Here is a 24934-nt window from a genome sequence, read left to right on the forward strand (position 1 = left end):
GGTTTGTATGTATGTATGCATGTATGTATGTATGTATGTATGTATGTATGTATGTATGTATGTATGTATGTAACGGAATCTTTGAGCTTAATTTTCACTGGCTTCTAAACATCTGATCGACTTGAAATTTTGCACACCTATCAAGGACCGATGACAATACAATAATCTGATAAAAGTTTTCCATTATCCTTATTAGGATTGCCAGGATTAATATTTTCTTTTTTTTACTGTGGGCAAAAAGTAAGGTGAATTTGGTTGTAAAATGAAAAATCGTCATTTATTCTTGTAAATCAATTTCATCCCCTTCAAAATAATGCCCTCTCGATGAAATACACTTATGCCAACGGGTTTTCCAATCCCCGAAACATGCCAAATAGTCCATTTCCGGTAGTGGTCTCTTGAGTTTTGGGAATAGCCAGAAGTCACACGGAGCCAAATCAGGCGAATACGGTGGTTGCGGAACGATATGCGTGGAATTTTTGGCGAAATAGTCACGAAGAACGAGAGCAGTGTGAGACATGTGAGATAAATTTTCCATTATCCTTATTAGGATTGCCAGGATTAATATTTTATTTTTTTAACACACTTTTATTAGCTCGAGTTGTATGTATGAAATCTGATCGACTCGGAACACACAACATAGATGACTAGATGGGAAACTCTTTTTCTCGTGAGAGCGCTTAAAAATGTGCATTTTTTATAACATTTGCCAATATTGTCATACCGGTAGAAACATGAATTGGGTGTTTTTTTAAACAAAAATTGGGAATTTTTAGTTTCCACACCACTATTGAGGTTAGTATTTAGTGTGCGGTTGTGTAATAGAATATTATTCGTAAACACCTACATATACTAAAAATAAAAAATAGTTAAAAAAAAACTAAAAAACACGATTTTATTGCTAATCGAACTAAAAAGTAGAAAATAAAATATAGCTTAAAAAAACTAAAAAACACGCTTTTATTGCTAATCGAACTAAAAAGTAGAAAGTAAATTTTAATGACAAAGGGACCCATAATGAAGTAATAGCAAATCGAAGGATCAGTCATAGTCAACTACCTCAGAACAGAATTATAACAAAAATTAAGATACAAATAGAGTAATTCAAATTAGAGTTAAAAGCGTGGGATGCATTTTGCTTCACTTTCATAACCCTCCGTACATAGGTAGTTGCCAATAGAATGATTGTAATATTTACTATATCAAGCATCCCACGCTTTTAACTCTAATTTGAATTACTCTATTTGTATCTTAATTTTTGTTATAATTCTGTTCTGAGGTAGTTGACTATGACTGATCCTTCGATTTGCTATTACTTCATTATAGGTCCCTTTGTCATTAAAATTTATTTTCTACTTTTTAGTTCGATTAGCAATAAAAGCGTGTTTTTTAGTTTTTTTAAGCTATATTTTATTATATTTATATAGGTTTGAACGTTTTATTTAAATTTACAATGTGAGTTTTTTATAAATTTGATTGAGGAATTGATAAATTTTATTAAGGAACCGCCTTCTACGCCAGTTGAAACACAAGTGCCTCGTTCGCCGTTGTTGTCAACCAGGGTTGTTGTCAACCATTCCCACAACTCGGCCATCCTGCTGCGCGTTCGGCCCGAATGCGATGCTATCATCATCTGAAGATATTGACCATGGCTTCATATATTCAGCGCATGTAGTTGTCGTTTTTGGCCCGTCACCCAAGCCGATTTTTAATACATCGTACGTGCCATTTGATTTGATGCTTCTTACTTCGTATGGTCCGAGATATTTTGGTTTCAGCTTAAGACCTACCCCGAACTGAGTTCTTTTTATGGCCACCAGGTCCCCGCGGTTATATAACGATGCTGGTTTTCGTTTACGGTTATACGATTTTCTGTTTTCTGCTTGCAGTTTCGGGATCTCCCTTTTCGCATTCTGTCTTAGCTCGTTTCTCTCGTCTTGAAAATGTAAAATCATTTCATCTTCGATGAGTTGCTTTAATTGTATGTCTTCTTTCTTTCGCATTTTTACCCCTATCATCAATTCAAAAGGCGTTGTTTTTGTACTCCTTGTGTATGTTGAGTTTATAGCTTGTTGTACTTTTTCGACGTGCTTGTACCATTTGGATGGGTCGTCTGCACTCAATTTTGCCAATACGGAGCTAATTACCGCATTTAACCGTTCGATCTGTCCATTCGCACGAGGTAACCCTGTGGTTATTGTGTGATGTTTTATACCTTCAGCTTCGCAGTAGTTTTGAAAGTCATCAGATGTAAAAGCTGCGGCCCGATCAGAGATTATATGGACTGGGTTACCAAATATCGCGTTCTGGATGTGTAACCTTTTAATTACCTCTTTCGCTGATGTCGTTTTAGTTGGATACAGCCAACAAAATTTTGTGAATCCATCAATCACTGCAAATATATGTTTGTAAAGCTTGCTTGTCGATTCCAATGGGCCAAGGAAGTCGACATGGTACGTTTGGAGTGGTATTTCACCTTTCTGTAATATATGTAGCTCACCTTCCTGTTTACCTAGTTTTCTGTTTGAAATAATGCAAGGTATGCAGTTGGCAATGTGACGTTGTATCTTTTCTTCGACTTTTGGTATATAGTAATCTTTGGTTATCAACTCCATAGTTTTCTTCACTGCAAAATGACCATTATCATGTGCTTTTCTTATAATTTCCCTTTGCATGTTGGTGGGCACAACAATTAATTCGTCGTCACCTACAAGCTTGTACAAAATGCCACCTTTCGTAAAATAGTCGTTGAAAATGGTTTTTTCGCGAAGAACATCTAAAATAACTTTGAGTTCATCATCTTGAAGTTGCGCGCATCGCAATTTAACCAAAGAATCATCGTTTATAGAAAAAACTGCGTAACGGCTAAGGGCATCAACGTGTCTCATCTGGGTGCTAGCTCGATGCTCTACTTCATAGTCGTATTCTTGGAGGAACAATATCCATCTAGCGACTCTGGTGCATAGGTCTTTTTTGTCTAACGTCTTAGTGAAGGCATTGCAGTCGGTTACTAACTTGAAATGCAGACCTAGTAGATAAACGCGAAACTTTTTTAAAGCCTCTATAACTGCCAAAACTTCCAACTCATAGCTCGTGTACTTTCTTTCAGCCTCGGTTGTCTTCTTACTCATATAGTAAATAGGATGCAGATGGCCATCTTCAGGCAATTTTTGTAGTAACACAGCTCCATAACCGTCGATAGAGGCATCAGTATGAACTTCAGTTTGAAACTTTTGATTAAAAATGCTTAGAACCGGTTTTTCGCTTAGACATTTTTTTAGTGTTTGAAACGATTCGATTTCTCTGTCTTTCATTTCGAATTTTACATTTTGCTTCGTTAAGTCACTGAGCGGTTTTGCTATCACCGAGAAATTTCTAACAAATTTTCGAAAATATCCCGCAAGGCCCAAAAACCCCTGTAATTGATTCAAATTTTGTGGTATTTTGTATTTTGTTACAGCTTCAATTTTCTCTGGCGATGGCGATAGCTTTTGATTTTCTACAACATGCCCTAAAAATTCTACTTTTGTTTTTAAAAATTGACACTTCTTAAAATTTATATCGAGTCCATAGTCCTTGCAAACTTGCATTACTTCTTCTAAATTTTTTAAAGCACTTTCTTCGTTTTGAGCAGGGATAATCACATCGTCCATATAAAGTAACGCGGTGCCTCTACGCACCAAGTCTCTAAAAATTGCATTTATATGCCTCTGGAAAACACTCGGAGAATTCGACAACCCGAAAGGCACTTTCAAAAATTGATACTGACCGTTGTGTGTTACGAAAGCTGTGTATTTACGACTAGACTCGGCTATGGGCACATGGAAAAACCCGTTTCGTAAGTCAATTGTAGAAAAAATTTTAGCATTTTGTAATTGGTCAAGTTGATCTTCAATTAAAGGTAAAGGAAAATGATCTTTTATCATCACTTTATTTAGTCTTCGAAAATCGATACACAGTCTTGGCGTACCATCAGCTTCTTTACCAACACAGCCGGACTACAAAATTCAGAATCCGAGGCTTTTATTTTGCCATCACTTAACCACTGTTCCACCTGACTGTCTACAATGAGTTTTTCAGCTATAGGTAAGCGTCGCGGCCTCGAAAATATTGGCGACTCATCTTTTAAAATAATTTTCATTTGAACATTTGTAAATTTTTGTTTATTTGGTTGATAAGTTTTTACCATGTCGCGCACCTTTTGTTTTGATCCTATTTGGGCCATTTCACCGATATCAATTTCTTTTTCGTCCGCAGCTATGTCAATTTTCATCATAAAAAACCTTGAATTATCATCACTGCCATTTTCTACTTTTTTGATATGCAACCCTTCACGATCTATCTTCACTTCAGCGTAAGCACTTCACTTCACAATCCAGGAATTTCGAAGGTACAACCAAAAATTCTAATTCATATATTTCGCCGTCTATCTCAATTTTATATTTCAACGTACCCATTGGCTTTACTGCATTTTTATTGTCACACTCACCGAAGCCATATAGTGAAATATTACATTCCTTTAAATAAGGTTTATTCAACACATTATACACACTCTCAGTAATGAGGTTAAACTTACTCCCGGTATCAAATAATGCTATTAATTGTTTATCATTCATTATTAAATCTTTGTTCATTATGCTTCGTTTTCCTGTAATAAGTCGTGTGTTTCGCTGAGCGTCTTTGTTTAAACTCTTATTGTTTGTGCAATTTTTAGCAATATGGCCATACTCATTGCACCGAAAACACTTTTTCCCCTTTTCTCTACTCTCACAATTAACGCTTTTGTGGCCTTTCGCCCCGCAATTGTAGCATTTAAGTTCATTTCTTTCGGTTGTGTTCACCATCCCCTTTTTTCCAATTTCTTTAGTATCGTCTGTTTTCACTTTTTCGCGTATTCCCTCATAACATCGAAGCTTTTCCTTAAATTCACGAATATTTTTTGCGCCATATAGAACTGTCTTACTCACACTCATATCGCGTATACCATCAATTACGTATTGAATCAAAGCATTTTCTTCAATGTTTCCTCTTGCTGCTAACTCTTTCATACAAAAAAAATATTCCTGCACGTTCTCCTCTCTTTTCATCTTTCTTTCTGTCAACTGCTTGTGCAAATGAGCGCTATTTACCACAGCTTGAAATTCATCTACATATTAATGCCTTTTTCAGTTTACACCACGATATGATTCCCCTTTCACTTAAAATGAACATTCTTGCTAAACCTTTCAGCGACTTCTTTGCGAACACAAATTTTTGAAATTCATCCCAACGCATGAGGGTAGCAGTTTCTTCGAATTCATTTACCCACACATCTATTGGCAATTTGTCAGTACCATCAAACGGCCTTACTGAGTCTTCAATATCACGAAAATTTATTGCAAACCGCGACATTTGCATTGGCATTTCGTTTTCGTTAGCTTCACTTGCGCTTATACTTGCTTCTCGTTCGTCACAAATACGCCTTCTTTCCCGTCGTTCAGCAGTTTTGTGAGCTTCTTTCCTACCTTCGTTGCCGTCGATAGAAAAAAAACAATCGTCGTTTCTCCTATTCCGCAATGTAGAACAAGCACGTTGTTCTGCGCCGTCGTAGCTGTTGGCTGCCTCGTCTTCGCTGCTAACGCCGTCGTCGTCATCGTCGTGATTTTCTGCATCGATTGCTACGAGTAAGCGTCCCTTCTGCAAATTGTGAAATATGTGTAATTTCACATCAGCCACATTGTAGTCGATCCCCAAAAAGTTGCAAATGGTGACTAGGTCACGCTCGCTTAAATTCGCATCCACGTATCGAAATTTAACTTCGAATTCCGCGCTGCCTTCGTTATAGGCGAAGCCACAGAACTCTCTAAGTCGTTGGCGGTTACTTCTGTCGCCTTCACTTTCAAAAATATACCTATGCAGCGTCGAGATTTTGGCCTTACTGCCACTGCGCAGGCTACTTTTAATTAAATCGCCGAGACATGCCATTCTTTTTCCCGAACAAGCCCCCAAAATATAGGTTTGAACGTTTTATTTAAATTTACAATGTGAGTTTTTTATAAATTTGATTGAGGAATTGATAAATTTTATTGAGGAACCGCCTTCTACGCCAGTTGAAACACAAGTGCCTCGTTCGCCGTTGTTGTCAACCAGGGTTGTTGTCAACCATTCCCACATTTATTATCTAATACATATAATACTTAACTATTTTATTATTAAATTATTGACTATTATAATATTTAAATTAATTTTCAAACAGTTGGCAACCCCTTTTCAAAGATGTTTTAAAAACAAGCTCCCTTTAACGTCTTTCATTTGGCACCTGTATTTTATTCAACTTATTAATTTAATAATGATGTGGGGAGTATTCCGTATTTATTAACTTGATCAATCAGTTTCCAAATACAGACTAAACTTATAAGCTATGAGAAACTTAAATTAGGTCTTAAAGAAATATTCAAATGTATGTATTTATGTATTAATGTGTTTAGGGAAATTCAGCAATGGAAGTACGGATATATGTGAATGTGTATTAACATTAACATTACTAAAGCTAAGAGTCTATGTCAAGTTTACAGTAGATGTAAGATAACAGATGTGAGTGTAAATGCAATAACAGTAGATTAACATTATTGAGAGTTTATAAAAGGTAAGTATGTTTAATACTATGTATGTATGTAAATTAAGTATGTGTGCATGTAACGTGTTAAATGGTAAGAAAGACTAAGTATAATTAAATATAAGAGTATGGTTATGATTATAAGTAAGTATAGTAGGATGTAACATTATAATATAACTATATAATTAAATTTTTTAACAGGTTCGATTCAGGTCGTGAACTATCTGCGTCCAAAATTTTGACGTGATAACGTCTTATAATTCGATGTAGCCGGCTGCTCGCTCCAAAAAATGCGGCGTTACATTGCTTGAACTGCAAACGAGAGCGCGGAACGAACGACAAAGAGGCACAATCGGCATCGAGGTTCGACATCTGGCTCTCTCCTACTTGAGTGAGCATATATGTATATGTATGTATATGCGCATATTTACATAAATTCACATATTTGTATTTGCATATGCCTTCTTCCCGTGTGCATGGTAATGAACCATTTCTCTGTTGAGAATAGGACGATGATAGAAAAAGTAGGAAATGAAAGGGAGTGTTTCGAGTGTAAAGTGTCTTGAAAAAGGCAAATCGATGATGTTGTCTCATGAATTTCATAAATGTATCATCATTTTTCACGTTTGTGTAAATGTAACTTGACCTATTCCATTCCGATTCCATTTACCTCCTTCTCTAAATCCATACAAAATATCTATCAAACAAATAAAATTAAAATTTTATTTTGAAAATTGCAACCATTACATCAGTATTTTCTTATGACGTTGTCACGTTAAACTATTGTGAGTAAACAGTAAACCGACTTTACAGACAACCTCTTTTTTTCATGTCTACTTCGATTAACATGCGAATAGTGGCATTTCAGTAAGCTTATTTATTAAATTGAATTAACCCTTTCAACAAGGTGGCAACTATTTCACAAAATGTTATCTTAAATTAGATTTTTTTCATATAACACCTATACTCAATTATTTTTATTATTGATTACCTCTTATTAAAACTAATTTTTAAATAGGTTGCAACCTTACTCAAAAAACTTACTCGAAATTACGATTTTCAAGCATTCCTTCATTTATTTTGTTATTTTTATTTATCTAGTATTAAAATTCATTTTTAAATAGATGGCAACCCTACTCAAAAACATACTCGAACTTAAGGTTTTGAAAACATTTTTTTGGCACCCATATTTTTATGTTTCATTTTTTTATTACTTTTTGCCTGAACAAACATTTTTTAAATAATTGGAAACTCCTCTTCAAAAATATTTTCAAAATTAAGTTCCCTTAAACCATTTTTCATTTGACACTTGTATTGCAATATTATATTTAATTGAGTTTTTTTGACAGATGGCAACTCTCTTTAAAAATTTACCCATTGTTCAATCCAGGTCAGGACTTGCTTTCAAAATTGCATGCAAATCCGTTTGGTGCTCTCTGCGTGATTGAGTCACAAACACACCCACAAACATAAAAACTTTCCCTTTATAATATTAGTAGGATAAAACATAATTTATTCAGAAAACATGAATATATTTCTGCGGCACACTTAAATATTATATTTTGCAGCCGAAATGTGTACCATACGAGCACTTAAGTATCTAAGCATAAGTACATAAGTAAATATCGCTCACAGAGCAATGAGAATCTTTGCATATTCATCCAGTAAATATGACTTTTCTTCATCGCATCAAAGCTATAAACTCGCCAAGATGTCGTCAATAGTTCTTCCTTTGGTTTCGGGTACGAATATAATTAGGAATATAAGACCAACAATACAAATGCCAGCGAATGCGAAGACCATGCCATGCATTCCCAAAAGCTCAGCCATCACCGGCAAATACTGCAAATGCGAGAGTAAATATTGTATATACATGTGTTGTATGTGTGTGTATTTCCAAGGGTCAAATATATTCTTGCATATGATTTCTTGTGATACTTACTTTCAACATGAAAATTCCGGTGAACCACATGTGCATCATACAGGCCATAGAACCCATGCTGCGTAGCTTTGGTGGCATAATTTCCGCTATAACCAAGTAAGGCAGCCCCATTAAGCCGCAGCTCGCAATGAAAATTGTGAATGAAAAGCTAGCCACTGGTACCCAAGAGAATGCACTAACATCATAGCCGAGCACATTGAGGTATGTGTAGGTGGCGAATATGATGTGGCTTAAAGCAATGCCAGACGTCGAGATAAGTAGAAGCACCTGAAAACGTAAATAAAAGGAGTGACAAATTTTAATAAAATAAGCAAAGAAATTTAAAAAAACACCAGTCTAACGGTTAGACGCGATAGAAGTGAAACCTTCCGTAAAACAAACTGAGAGAGAATAAGACGAAAGCAGCATTAGGAGCAAGATAATTATAGGTTCATTATAATATTGCTATAAAGTTCTTATATTATTTTCTTCATTTTATTATTATTCATCCTCAATGTTTTCAATTTCAACAAATGATACGAGTGGCTTATGATAGATAAAATATGATACAAATGCTTTGGTTTCGATGTTGTCAACATATCTTTGAAATACCCCGTCAATGGTTGTTTTTGATCGTGTTGTCGATTCAGTGCGATTGTTACACATTTTTAAATTGAATGTTGTATTGAGAACGTCAATTAAAGGAACCGCTGTGTCCAATGCAAAATTTACGTTAAAATCGCCACTTAAAATCATTGGAACTTTATTGTAATCTTTTCTAAGTATCCGCGATACTTCTGGTGTATACTTTATTAAATTTTCGTGAATGAATTCCGTGATGCTATTTATTGATTTTTTTTCTGTCGATATTCACGACACTTTTCTGCATTATTTTTCGGCATAATTGCGGTAAATATTTAAAAATGAAAATATTTACGAATATAAAAATACACACGCGGTTGCTATTATGAGCGTCCCCAGCAAAACCTGCGTGACCGAAACTCTAACACAATTACATTTTTTTGAATGTTACAAACACATATGCACGCAGGTTTTGCTGGGGCGTGACCGAAACTCTAACACAATTACACACATGCATTCGTATTTGTTTGAAAATCGACTTTTTTTTTTTGGTTCTCCGTCACCTTTGGAAAATGTGTAAGCAGTAAGCACACTTTATTCATATATTTTTCCTCATTTTTGCATCAGTAAAATTAAACAAACGCCGTAGCCGAATGGGTTGGTGCGTGACTACTATTCAGAATTCACAGAGAGAACGTCAGTTCGAATCTCGGTGAAAACACCAAAATTAAGGAAAACTATTTTTCTAATAGCGCTCACCCCTCAGCAGGCAATGGCAAAACACCGAGTGTATTTCTGCCATGAAAAAAAGCTCCTCATAAACATATCATAAAATAAAATAAAATAACTGTATAAAAAAAATTTTTTCTTGTGATTCGAACCAAGGATTTTGGATCGGAAGCTCACATTGCTAGCCGCTCGGCTATCGCGCCATGCTGTCGGCGCTGGCCTAAAAGTTATTTAGTTCGTCGCTACGTGTATATGTAATATTTGTAGCCAAGAGTGTCGCTTTTTTCGTTTCACTTTTTCTCAAATCACTCCCAACGATTCTAAAGAAGTTTTCACTTCAAAAGTAGCAAACTGAATGCAGGTAAAATCAATTCATATCTAAAAAGAAGGGGGTAAAAGCCCGAGCATTAATGTTTTTTCTTTCAACTTTTTAAATAAATATTTTCTGTAATACCTGACATATTCAAATTATAATCAATTGTGGTTACTGATTTTGGCTGTCTATCTCCCCTTTTATCTGTTGTTTCACCACAGTGGCATTGTGTTTGTAGCAATTGGCAACACGTCTTTTCGTCTTTCTATTTTTGTACAAGAACAGAACCTTTACTCCTAAAAACCGTTTTTCTTTTTTTTAGTTTAGTTGACGCAACTCTCAATGGGTTTCCTTTACGATTTGCCGACAATGTGTGACTTACCTTTATATAAAAATTTGGCTAAGCGGACATTATTGTAAAAATTGTCTATATAAATAGTATGGCCATTACTATTGCCAAGTAATCTTTATTTAATGGATTTATAATAGAATTAAGTTGAACCAGCGTCACGAATTTATGTCGGCGGTCCTACGTGAAAACCCAGCTGACAGACATGTGACGTGCAACTAACAATTTTTGGTTGAATTTATTTATTTATTTAAAACTCACCTTTCGGCCCGCGCGTTCCACCAATAACGTTGACATATAAGATCCAACCAGTTGAATAAAACCAACAATAATTGTCGATATAGTAGGCGAAAGACTTGAGCCTGACTCTTTAAATATACTCCCTGAATAATTCAACATTGCAAAACAGCCGGAAAACTGCATCAAAGTAATAATCCCAAGCCCAATCATAAAAGCCTTGCGTGTACTGGGAGTATCTATTTTTCAAATACATAAAAGTGAAAGTCAAAACTTTGTGATACAATAAAAGATGGAAAATTCAAGTGGTCTTACTTATATCCTTCCATGTCAGTGAATTACTATTATCGTTATCGTCATCGTCTTGCTTTCCTTCACCTTTCAGTTTGTCCAATTCGAATTTGAAATGTTCGGGCAACTCGTGTGAAAGAGCGCGAATATTACGGAAGTATTTCAAAGACTTTTCGGCTTTCTGAAAAAGACCAATATGATGAGAAATCATGAACAAATAGTACCTGTATATTATTGTAAGATAATAAATTAAAATATTATAATAAATGTGATGAAAACTGTTAGAACATTTATTTTTCTCTAGTGGCGCTAAAGATAGTTTGGTGGCCAAAGCGTTCACGAACAGAGATTTGTAAGAGGATAGAAATCTCTTCCGAATTAAAGTTGCCCCTTCGGAAGGCAACGTATAAACACTGAAGTACACTTTTCCATGGCAATTTTTTACAAACAAGAGCAATTTCAAATAAATAACGGGACTAAAAATATTATACTTAATATATAACAGGTGATTTTTTAGCTATTATCTTTTTAAACAGTGGGTTTAAAGAGCTGACTCACGTTTCGTGTTTTGTTTCACTGTCAAACATCTTCAGTTTGGTCTATAATTTAACCATGAGAAGTCTTACAAACGAACAACGCTTGCAAGTCATTGAATTTTATTATAAAAATGCGTGTTCAGCGACGAAGCTCATTTTTCGATCAATGGGTACGTAAATAAGCAGAATTGTCGATTTTGGAGTGAAGATCAGCCAGAAGAATTGCAAGAGCTACCAATGTATCCAGAAAAGGTTTGGTGCACAGTTTGGTGCGGTTTATGGGCTGGAGGTATCATTGGACCGTACTTCTTCAAAGATGCTGCGAATCGTAACGTAACTGTGAATGGTGAGCGCTACCGTGAAATGATATCCAACTTTTTTTGCCCAAAATGCAAGAGCTTGACTTGCATGACGTGTGGTTTCAGCAAGACGGTGCCACATGCCACACAGCACGCGTAACAATAGACTTGTTGAGAGGCGAGTGCGGTGAACATTTTATTTCACGTTCGGGACCTGTCAATTGGCCACCCAGATCGTGCGATATAACGCCTTTAGATTATGTTTTGTGGGGCTATGTTAAAGCTCATGTCTATTCAGACAAGCCTGCTTCAATTAACGCTTTTGAAGATAACATAAGCATTTATATGTGAGATACCGGCCGAAACATTGGAAAGAGTATGCCAAAATTGGACTAAGCGGATGGACCATTTGAAGCTCAGTCGCGGTCAACATTTGCATGAAATAATCTTGAAACATTAAATTATATGGACTGTATTATCGATTTAAATAAAAATTTCATGCATTTTTCTGAACTTTACGTGTGTTTTAAACACACGATTTTTAAAATACCACATAGGGTCGACACTTTCATTTGGATGGAAAGCCTTGACATTGAAAACTGTAAGCATTCACCGACTAAAAACCTTTGAATGAGGCGATATAAAACATGATGAGAATAAGCGGAACTGACAATGTATCATATCATAGTGCGAAATAGGATGAAAACTTCAAGAAACATGCTGACGGACTTAAAAAGAAGAAAAGTCGGTTATTTCGGACATAAAGGATCTGTGAAAAAACGCGCCTAGATGTTGTTTCAAAATAAATTTAGATTCTTTCAGGTTTCACCATTTTTATTCAAAATACGGCTCTTACGAATTATGTATAAGGGAAAATGACATAAATTAAAATATCCACCATGAGGAGGTGAGGTCTATAGACATAATTGTTGCGAGCATCGAGATGTCGATCCTGAATGTTGTTCAACAATACTTTGCACTAAAGCAGCAGTATTCTCAAGCGTCCAGTTTTGGTCTGTCAGCCCTTTTTCTATTCTCGACAGAACCAGTTTCTTGAAATTTTTGCCCCAACCTTTCAATTGTTGAATAATTCGTCTACTGTCTGTCTACTTAAGAAATATCAAAGATGACATAAAAATGGTACCATCTAGGAATTATTCACTACTGACATCTAAGCGTCACTTTCGAACGACCCTTTACAACATGAGGGATTAAATACGATAAACCGAAGAACGAAGAGGAATGGGCAGGAACAAATTACTTAGATTGCCCCAAAACAATTGCGAGAAACATACACAAATTTAATGACATCTTTAATAATATGACCCGACAATTGTATGACTAAGAACAAAAAAAAAACATTTGTATGTAACCACAAACATCCAGTATGGATACACCGGCCAAGAAGCACAATTTTGTTTAAAACATCTGTGACAGCCGAGTAAGTCTAATTGGGTTGGTCGTGGATTCAATGGCCACTGTAGCCTCAAGGCAACAAACGATAGAAAAAGTGTTTGTCTGCCATGAATAAATGTATCATAAAAAACAATTTCTGACTTACTTAGTTCGCTAGTACTAAGATTGGGAAGGGGTCCAAGTAGAAATATACTTATCAGCTATTCACCTGAAGCTGCTGTATTAGACATTTCATTTTTCATTGGTCTTAAATTTCTTTCAACCTGTTTTTCGTATATAAGTAGAGGACACAGTGCAAGCTGTAAAATATTTGTCGATTGCTTTTCAAAATACCTACTCAGTAACTAAAATTGAAGATACGAGCTCTCTTGACTTAATAAACCATCCTTCCTTTCATTATTCGCGTTTGCTTTAGCTGTGGAGTTGACCGCTGCGGTTTGATGTCAATTATATGTAGGAGTAGCCAAGGATGATAGACTATGTGAGGCCTTCAAAATCGAGAAAAATAAAGTACCTGTTTTGGTAAGGCGCCACCTTTGCTACTCAATACACCTTGAGGAGTATCTACTTTATCCGATACTATTTTCATTAATTTTTTAATTTCAGTTTCTTTTTAGGTTTTAATGGTAAAATGGGAGCGAACTTTCTGACGAAATCTGCTAATTATATTATCAGACACTGAAAAGGCCACATAGGGTTCATAGTAGATGTATACTGTTATATGTATGTATGTATGAATTTAAGTATGTATGTGTGCAATTTACCTTAATTTTATTGTTATTAATAAGGTGTTGTGGTGTTTCTGGCAGAAAAGAGAAGCACATGAGGAACACAAAAGTCAGCGATGAAAGGATCCAAGCTACCATAGAGTATGAGAAAAAGTTGCCCAGCACAAAGGCGCTCAGCATACCGAAATTGAATGCTAGCATCAGCACTGTTCCCAAAATGCCACGAACACTAATTTTAAAATAAATAATAATAAATATTTACATTTATGTGGTTGTACATTAGAATATTGTATAAGAGCTGTGGACGAGTGCCACGAATGCCACTATGGAGTGGAAGTGAAATCATGTCGGAAGAGCTTCTAATTTACAACAAAAGGCTTATTTATATTTCCTTGATGAGCTCATAAAATAAAAATTTACTGCTTATATTCCGATGATTTAGTTTGGAAACATAAAATTGAGCCATACTCACTGATCCTGCGCCAGCTCGGTGGTATAGATGGGAATTACTGTGAAAATTCCACCTCCAGCTATTCCGCCAAAAACACGTGCAATGCACAGGTGTGTAGGTGTGGTGGCAAAAGGTATAATCAACCATCCAGCCTATGATAAAAAGCATTTATTTATATTTGCCAAACAGAACTAGTCCGATTTGCACCGGTAACATTTATTTATATTTACCATACAGAAAATACTTATCACTAAAACATTTTCAACCAGTTTCAAACTAGTCCTTTTTGCACCGGTAGTGAACCGAGTGTATTCATAGACCAGTTTGATATCCCTGCTGGATACATAGAAGTGCTAATAATCATATCTACTCACCAAAGACGGTAGCGCTACCAACAGCAAACACTTCTTTCGCCCATAACGGTCGGCAAACCATGAAAAGAACATCGTACCCAAAGCGCCACCCACGCAAACCATACACCCCACCCAGCCGATATCAGAATTCGATATGGGTCCCGATTCAAGGGGAGTATCTTCAGACTGTAGCTCCAAGAAGCTTGCAGCCGGCCAACCAGAGAAGCCACCATATGATATTGTGATTATGTTCACTGTTGACAAAGTTAAAGAGCGAGGGGAGAAAATAACTCAAACAGATTATTCAAGCAAAAGTAAATCTACAAAAAGCCTACTTAGTTTATAATGTTAGCAAGATAAATAAATCCTCCTTGTAAATATATGCATGTGTATTTATATATAATGTATTTGATAATGATTTAGTAACATTTGAGGCGCTTAGTGGGTTGTAAAAAGTCAGATTTAACGCTAAATATAAAATACAGGAAAATAACATATAACGAAGTACAAAAATACAAAAAAAAATTTTTTAAATCCCTAAAGCTGACGTCGCTTAGACTATTTTTAAATACTTGCGCAATAAAAAAAATTAAGCCAATGAAAAAGTCTGAGATTTTGTTATGACATTCAAATGCCTAGTAATTTTGAAATGGATATGGGGAATGTTCACGTAGGTATGATATGGATAAGTATATGAGGTATAATTCTCGGCACTTCTGTAAACAAATTTAGTGTAGCTGCTTTCCTCCATTTTTGCATGTGACTTTTTTATACCTGTGCGCACTTTTGCCCAAGGGTAGTAATATTTTCTTCGCATAACTGTTGTATGGATGTATTAGATTGGGAAAAAGAAATCCATTATTTTTGCGTAAAATGTTTGCACAAAAGCCGAACTTTGGCTCCTGGGAAATGCGACGACTACTAACACACCGGTTAACTTCTAATAATTCTGTGATTTTATCGACATTCTCTTTAACATAAAAATGTCTGAACGGAATCGACGAAACCAAAATTGCACATAATTAGCTGTTGCAGTATCGGCACCATAAACATCATTCCCAATTTCAGCGGCCTGGGTTACATTTTCGTCTTCATCAAAAAAAACTGTAAAATGTACCGAATTTACTCTTTGTTGACTTCCATTGTTAGCACCCTGTAAATCACAACTGAATGAATCAAAAAAAAAGGAAAAAAAAACTTTTAGTGCGAAATGACAACGAGCATAAATTTCAAATTGTTGTATCGATACTCTGCGAGATATCGATCATTACAGCCATCTATATATATAAAAATTCAGCCGTTTTTCGCGTTGTGATGAACTTTACGGAGAATGGCTTAACCGATTTTAACCAAACTTTGCCACATTGAAGAGACACAGGTGGAGAAGGTTTGTGTTTTGAAATTTTAAGAATCAGATACCAGGGTCTCGAGAAATAGGCCAAACGGGGACCCGAGTAACCCTAGGGTGTGTTTGTACAATATGGGTATCAAATGAAAGCTGTTGATGATTTCTATAGTATAGAGTATTTTTCACACCGTTCCGTGACTGGAGTCTCGAGATATAGGTCAAAACGTGGACCCGGGTAACCTTTGGTTGTGTATGTACAATATGGGTATCAAATGAAAGCTGTTGATAAGTGCTTTAATACGGGGTAATTTTCATACCTATTGATGACTAGGGTCTCGAAATATTTGCCAAAACGTGGACTTTGTCGGTGTCTTTGCACCGAATTAAACCAAACTTACACATATTGTTAAGTAAGTATTGAAAATGGGATTCGTAAAGTTTGGTTATAATTCGGAACACCGGCAACGCGTACAGCGTTCTTTTGATCCAGCCATAATGTCGTTTACTTTTTTAACGCTTGGGGCGGAACTGAACTGTCAAATTGACAGTGTGAGTTACAATGTGTCAATATTCCTTTATGATTTGGACGCCATAAGGAGAAGACGCAAGTGCAAAGTGTAAACATTTTTTGTGAATTTTTTTGGAGTGGATTTTGAACAGTGAATAATTTCTTACGAAATTTGAGAATTTAATGTGAAATCCGAATGTTCAAATTAAATTATGTTTTGTGGATTTATTTTTGCGGTTCATATGCGATAAGCTACGATACACCATGAGTGAAAAAAATAGTAAAAAAAAAAAAATGAAAAAACAAAAGAAATTGTTAAAGGATGCAAAAGAAGAGCACGAAGAATGCGTAACTTTGATGAAAAAATTAATATCTTATCATGCAAATTGTCAACAATTTTCAGAAGAAAAGAGATGATTTAAAAAAATCACTACAAAATAAAATAATCCTGACCATGTGGACTTGGGCTTTTAAACACATATGCATCGAAAATATAATCCACAAAATTGAAAAAAACATGTTTCAAAATCTCAGAATACCATAATTACAATCATGTACAATCATCACAGTACAAATGCCAAGACAATCACGTAATCATATTGGTCGTTCGACAAATAATAATAGGCGCATGAGAAATGCCCGGAATAACGCGACATCAGAAGAACGTCAAGAACAAAATGAAGTAGTCAAACGATTGATGAATAATGTTATTCAAGCAACTATTTTAATTGGCAAATTCAAGAATGAAGACGTTTGCAACTGCCCATTCGTTTAGCATTTAAATTCAATTATTTTTAAAACTAGTTAAGCTACATTTAATAAAATTTAATGACCTTCAACTTGAAAAAAAATAAATGAATTCCATACACTAAAAAAAAAGTTATTTGAGTTTCTTAATGTAGCAAAATTCATCAGCTACCCTGTAGATTAACGAAACCAATGCGAGACTGAGTCTTGTCGAGGGGCCCTATGCTCCCGAGTGGAGTGAACAAGGAAACAAACAAAAAAAGAAAATAATGGATTTATTTTTCCCCAAACTAATATTTACACCCAACTCTTTTCTTATGCGGTAGATAAATTTCTTAGAAAAGTGGAAACAAATCGTGTAAAAAATACGTGCGACATACAGTAAATTTGAGGCTATGTTCCACAACTTTAAAAAATTGTGTAAGATGGAAAAAAATCTAAATATTTCCCCAAAGAACCGTGCAAAAGAAGTAATAATGAAATCCATATTACATAAGTATTTTTAAACAAAAATAATTCATTTTTATTAGAAAATAATTAAATAAAATTAGTGTGGAATGAAAATTTAATCCACAGGCACAAAAAATATAGAAATTCAGATTGAAATTAGGTAAAAAATCAGTTTTGCAACAGGGTTTGATTGAAAATTATTTATTTTTTTAGGCAGTTTTATTAAACCTTTTGGCTTATACAGCTAATATTCTTCAAAATAGGACCCTTGAGCGTCAATACACCGCTGGTAGCGGTCCTTCCACTGCAGGAAACATTTTTTAAACTCATCCGCCGGAATCGCGTTCAATTCGGCTGTCACAGTTTTTTGGATCGCCTCGATGGAGTCGAAATGACTCCCCTTCAGCTTTCTTTTCAGGCGCGGAAACAAGAAGAAGTCCGGAGGGGACAGGTCTGGGCTATAGGGAGGGTGGGGAAGCACCGGAACCCCCATCTTGGCTAATGCAGAGGTGCAGAGGAAGGCGGTGTGCACCGGCGCATTGTCGTGATGAAGTGTCCAATTGTTGACGAGGTCGGGCCGAACCCGGGCGACGCGGTTTTTTAGCCGAAGGAGCACTTCTTTGTAAAATGCCGCGTTTACAGTGCTTCCTGGAGGTACAAACTGTTTAGCTTTACGCAAAATTTGATTGAGTAACGTTGCTCCAACGATCGCTGAATTTTCGCCACTGCAATATCCTAACACACTTTTAAAACAGCTTTCACGCGCGGAAGGATGTTGACTGCACCGCTGTTGCCAGCGAACTGGGACCGGTTCCTAGTGGAAGGGGAAGGTCCAACGATCATTTTCCCCCACCAGCCGATTCGGTTGATCGCTTGGCAGACGCTCCGCGCGGGAAGGCTCATTACTTTTCAAACAAACCCTGTATTCATCGCTACTTGATAATAAGTGTGCTCGTTTACTACGGACTGGACCAGTAGAAATTTCAGATGCTTTCGCAATCAAAAATTATGTATCGACTACGCAAGAGAGTCACGGAGATCAGCAGGCAAGCACTAGACTGGAATCTGTTGGGTCAGCAGAACACAGGCAGACCTAGTGAACAAAAACCTGATGATGCAGCAAATAAAAGCAAAAGCAGGGACCAGAACGGAGTGGCAACATTTTACTTATGATGAATTATTATTTTAAAATACAAGTATAAGGCGTAGTAGTCTCCGTACACCCTTCAACTTTCATATAAAGGCATTCATCACACCAAGATGCCATATATCAGTATGAACCCTATGACAGCAGCAAATACATTCTGTCAAAAAAATATCGGGAATTGTTCATTTAAAAAGCGCGTGTTACGCATATGACTAATTTTTTTTTTTTTTTTTTTTGCTGTAATGTTGGTACAACTGTCCTCTTTAATGTCGCAGAGTTTGAGTGTGATCTGTCAATTAGCTTGTTTCTGGCATTTAACTATGTCAGTCAACCGCAGGTGTGCTCTACGATTTTCACTATGGATGAAAATATCGAAAAGAATTTGTCTTAAATTTTGTGTTTTGAACGGGATTCCAAGAGAGTTCAATTTCATTCAAAAATTCATCGGAAGAAGGTGGCTGAAGACATGTTTGAGCAAGTGAATTCGGACCCAATGTTTATGCAGCGCATCATAACAGGTGATGAGACGTGGGTATATGAGTTTGACATGCAAACCAGTCAACAGGCGACTGAATCTCGCTATCCACATGAGCCGAAACCCAAAAAGTTCCAAATGGTTTTACGGTAAAAAAGAATATTACTGGGAAGTTATGCGAATAACGCACCGTCTTACATGGCTCATATTGTGAACACTTTTTTTACCAAAAACTCGACAAATATGTTCCACCGTATTCACCAGATTTATCCCCTTGCCACTCCGCGAACGCCGCTTCGAGGCGATAGAGGCCTTTAAGGAGAATTCGCTGAAGGAGTTGAAGAAGATCTCTTCAAACAGTGCTGTGATGACTGGACTAATCGTGGGATATGTGTATTGCTTCGAATGGAGCCTATTTTGAATTATGATTAAACAACTAAAGGGTTTTCCAATAAAAGGTCTTATTACTGAATGGATTGCGGTATCGAGAGATGTTAAACGATTTTTTATGTCCGGAATTGGATGGTATTGATCTGGACAACGTTTATTTTCAACAAGATGGCGCTACGTACCACACAAGCAACGAAGCCATTGATCTTTTACGGGAAAAGCTTGCGGATCGTGTTATCTCTCGGCAATTGGCCACCGAGATCTTGTGATTTAACGCCTTGTGACTTTTTTCTTTGGGGCCACGTGAAAAAGAAGGTCTACGCCAACAGTTCAGGGTCGATTCAAGACCTCAAAGATGGAATTCGTGAGGCTATCGAGGACATAGAGCAACCACTTTGCAATTCGGTTACGGAAAATTTTATGAAAAAGATTTATTGTAAGCGTGGTCGTGGCGATCATTTGCCTGATGTTATTTTCCATCATAAAGGCATACCTTCCTCTTTATAATGAAATATATATCCGATCATTTATATTAAAAAATTGCATTTTTCTTTGAATATCAAAATAACACCTCTTGGAAAGCCCTATATTTTGCATTTTATTAAACAACTAGCGGACCCTCTGCCTGCTTCGCTAGGCATATCGTAATTAGAAATGAATAATGAACACTCGATTTAGATTCACTCTATGTGTATTTATTCTTTTTTTACAATATAAAATTAATGTTAATTTTAAACTTAAACTAACGCAAAGCCTTTTCGTAAACTATTTACATTTTTTGTTTTGCCCTGAGTTGTGGTATAAATAAACAGAACTGATGGCTTTCCTACACGTGAACATGATACATATAATTGTCCGTGTTAGAAGCATGGATATTCTAAGTCGATTCCGCATAATTTCACCGATTGTCCTTGTGCTTTGTTTATTGTCATTGCAAATGCAAGACGTATTGGAAATTGCAATCTTTTGAAGTCAAAAGCTAAATCTGGTGGAATTGGCGGAATAGGCGGAATCAATACGTCTTCACCTTTGAATTTTCCTTTTAAAATTGTTGCTTCAATAAGATTATTAATGACCTTTTTGACTGCTAATCTGCTAAGTAAAATAATTGGTGCACCAACTTTAAATTGTAAGCGATGAGCCGGCAGTCCAGGTAAATCCAAGCAATTTAAAAATTCTGTTGAATAATTTACAGCGTCATCTTGATTTATAACTGTATCAATTGATTTAAATGTTACAATCTCACCAGGCATAGCATTTAAAATATTCGCATTCAATTGACCAACATCCTTATTTTTCGCAGCCAGTATTGCTCTCTCAGCTAACCAATTGTGATTTTGATAATTTTGCGCAATATTTGGAAAAACACTTGAAACTAATTCTTGTTTTGTGTGTGCAAAATTACAAAAATTATCTGGCAAAGTGATTAAGCCAATAGCAGCATCAATAGGAATTTGTCCATTTCCTATCTTCAGAAGTTGTCTTGAAAATTCGTCAGCCGATGCATAATTTTGCAAATAAACTCGCAAAGTTTTTACGTGCCTCCATAAATGGGATGTCTTTAAACATGCTTTTAATTCACCTGCTGGTGTTGAACGGGGAATTACTGGCAAAGTTTGACGAAAATCACCAGACAATAATATTAAAGCACCACCAAATATTTCTTGATTATTACGTAAATCTTTCAAAGTTCTATCCAATGCTTCCACTGATTTTTTATGTGCCATTGCACATTCATCCCACACATTTAATTTGCATTGTTGCAAAACTCTTCCCATTCCAGTAAGTAATATAATTTTCTTTTTTCTATTGTTGAAATTAAATTTCTAATTCTTTTGGCCGCATAAGTTGATTTCCAATAAGTTAAAACAAAATAATTGAAAAGTAATGAATTTAATCAAAAAAACATGAAAAACTTACAATGTGCATTACAATCGCTAACAACAACAACGAAACCACCGTTTTTTTATTTTCACTGATTATTAAAATTTTACGCACAATATACAATATTTTTATAAATTTTTTCCCAAAAAAAAAAACAACAATGAAAAACACACTCATATTTGCTATTTTAGTTGTTAAATGAAAATGTGTTTCAGGTACTTTTTAATGTTGCAACTACTCTTTGACTTTGAAACTGCTTACACTCACAAAATAATCCAACTCTTTTAAACACACATACAAATATAATTATTTATTTTGGGTTTCCCACTCGTCAAAGCAGCACATAAGGTTGCATTATTTAATTATTACCTAATACAAACTTGTTCTCTTTTAACAATGATAATATTACTATGTGAAATCAAGTAAATATGCATTTTTGTATTATATCCTGAGCATTTGTCTTCAGCACTATACCAATGCTCGAACACTTGGAGCATGAAATTTACAGAAGAATTGTAACAGAAATGCCTGAGAGCGCTATTTTAGTTATACCTGCTTTTAGGCATTTATCTCGTAAACGTACGTTTGCCCATATAAAATTGTCTACGTAAATGCATGAAAAAAGTGTTAGCATAACTTTTTCGAGTATATGTGTATACATGCAGGAGAATTTATTTTTTACATTTTGCTCGTCGGCTTTCGCGTTTTCTTTTCTTGGTTTTAGACTTTCACCACAGAAAAATTACGCAAACCCATGAACAAAGTTATACTAATAGAAACCTGATCTTAATACTCGAGCTACCATCAAATTAACACATTTTATTTTTTAAAAGAACATTTATGGCGACTGTCGATCCATATGATGGATTTCAAAAAATGTATGGATTCAACCGCTGAATAATTTCGTATATTTTAAATCCATCTAAACTTTTACATCTGCGCATTTATATATTATATATGTATTTAACATTTAATTTAAGTAAACGTTTCAATATTTGTCCAAAAACTTTGAGCTTCGAAAAATACAGGCTTATGGTTATTAATGGAATCAAATATATTTAACGAATTTTTATTTTATCTAAATCATAAAACGTTCAAATGAAGCTCAAAATATTTTTCCAGTTAAAAAAAAAGCAATGTGCTTTGATGCCGTGTCACGCATGCATAAAAAGGAAAGAAAAGAGAGGACAACTATTGCGTTACGAATATTACAGTCGCATACGTCACCCGACATCGAAACAATGTTATTCATGACTGTGTATATTCTATTCATTTGCGTGTATTCTCATTCCGTATACGTAATGTCCGTATAAGGGAAACACGGAAATATTGTATTTTTCACACTTACACAACGCACGCATACTTTTACCGATTTCTTTAAAACTTCACATAAACCATCTATGGACCAATACCAATGATCTGTGAAAGTTTGATTGAAATCAGTGAATGCGTTTAGGCGTGAATCGGCGACTAACGAACACAAAAAAACGTCTCCATTTTTATATATAAGATTCCCTGTACTTTTTTGACGGAATGTATGTTTGTAGGTATGTACATATGTGCGCATCCAAATTTACACTAAAATATTAAAAGCGCATTTTATAATGATGCAATCTCAACTTGCTGCTGAGGTGCATTTTAAGTCCGCACCAATTACAAGGGCTGCTTTGCAACACCCCACGGGTACAATCACATTAGCAAATTGACAATGCATACGAGTTTATGCAAACATATTAACTTCAATGACCATCTTCACGTGTTTATTCTAAATCTACAGGCTATCACTACAACTTCAGCACTCCCAGCGCACTTGGCAATGCCGATTACATACATATGTAAGTTTGTTAGCATTATTTATTATCTACATATCTACACTTGAATGTAGTTTGCGGGAATCGATTGATTATTGGCATTGCTCGAGTATCGTCTGCCGTCTGGGTGGACAGACTGGAAGAATTTGACTCACTGCATGCCGATCAGAACGATCACAAAAAGCGCTGCGAGCTGCGCAAATCTTTGGATATGAAAAGGAAAACTGTTTTTGTATTGTGCATTTTACTTCTCTGTTCTTCATTTAATTGGAAATGGATCATCAATGAGTGTAGAGAAATGTGTGGTCATTACTCAAGAAACGTGAAATAGTAGATAATTGAGAATCAGCAAATGCTGGCAAACATCCAGCCAATTTAAGTGTCATAACTATGACACTGACTCCTAGTGGTCGGTGTATTTGTTTGGGGGCTCGCTATCAGAGCTACGCATTCATTGGAGGACACCTAAAGCATGCGCAAAAACTGGTTGAGCAACATTCGTTTCAATCTTTACACTTGACTTTTTACTATATTACAGATAATTTAAATAAAACGAGACCAATTAGCAACTGAATATTCTATGCACATGAAAAATAAAATTTAGAGCGATTTCTCGTATTTCAAAAAACAAAGCAAGAAAGGTTGCGCTCCGTTTAATGGCGGAAATGAAAGCAAATAAAACATTTTCATACTTAAACAAATGGCGGGATTCCTAAACAAACTTTCGAAAGGATAACTAGGAAATTTGTACATACATGACTACAACAAAAATAAAAAAAAATTGTGATCGCGCCATACTAACCACAGATACCAGCCAAGTACTGGTATTTCGATGCATTACTGTCTACCATCGTTTAAGCTTTGGTTTCTTTCGCTACTTTAAGACATAAACACACGTACACACACACAGAGGCAGTATACTTAGTACAAGTTACAAATTAAGACGAAAATTTTCCACTACTGTTGATTTGTTAAAGTTTGCAACTTCAAGCATTTGAATTGAATTTTAAAATTTTGTCACAGTTAAGAGCTGTCTCTTTTAATTTATTTCTTTCACTTTATTTAGCTTTACAGTAGTTTCATTATAACACTTTTTTTCTTGTTTTTTGTGATTTATTTCTTTTCGATGTGACACGACCAGCGGAGGCGGTCCTCACTCTGCGAGCTATCAGCCAACTCTGCGATGCCGGCTTTGGGAGTACTGCCGTTTTACGGTCGCGTTTTCAATCTAGCAACGATCTCAAGTAAATGATATAAAAACGCGAGTGCGCACAAATTCAACGCAGATAGTTCTATCGTAGCTAAGCACGTGCAGCTGCTTATAAGCTCGTACAAACTGCTCTGAGCATATTTACCTTTGCTATTATTCTTATC

The 24934-nt window shown here is 35.6% G+C and overlaps 1 protein-coding gene across 2 annotated transcripts; it reads right to left on the minus strand.

The window, feature by feature from the left end:
* Positions 1 to 8099: 8099 nt before the first annotated feature.
* LOC129247696 (facilitated trehalose transporter Tret1) lies at positions 8100 to 24732 on the minus strand. Of its 2 annotated transcripts, XM_054886940.1 has the most exons (8): positions 24363 to 24732; positions 14822 to 15054; positions 14469 to 14599; positions 14033 to 14225; positions 11042 to 11198; positions 10751 to 10965; positions 8538 to 8804; positions 8100 to 8437 (listed from the first exon to the last, which is right to left on the minus strand). In XM_054886940.1, the coding sequence occupies exons 1-8, from the start codon at positions 24409 to 24411 to the stop codon at positions 8291 to 8293; spliced, it is 1392 nt and encodes a 463-aa protein (XP_054742915.1). In that variant the 5' UTR covers positions 24412 to 24732; the 3' UTR covers positions 8100 to 8290. The 2 variants fall into 2 exon arrangements, with proteins under 2 accessions (XP_054742915.1, XP_054742916.1); XM_054886941.1 differs by lacking the exon at positions 14822 to 15054.
* Between the last annotated feature and the right edge of the window lie 202 nt (positions 24733 to 24934).

Source organism: Anastrepha obliqua, chromosome 5 (assembly GCF_027943255.1).
Source record: "Anastrepha obliqua isolate idAnaObli1 chromosome 5, idAnaObli1_1.0, whole genome shotgun sequence".
Taxonomy (NCBI): domain Eukaryota; kingdom Metazoa; phylum Arthropoda; class Insecta; order Diptera; family Tephritidae; genus Anastrepha; species Anastrepha obliqua.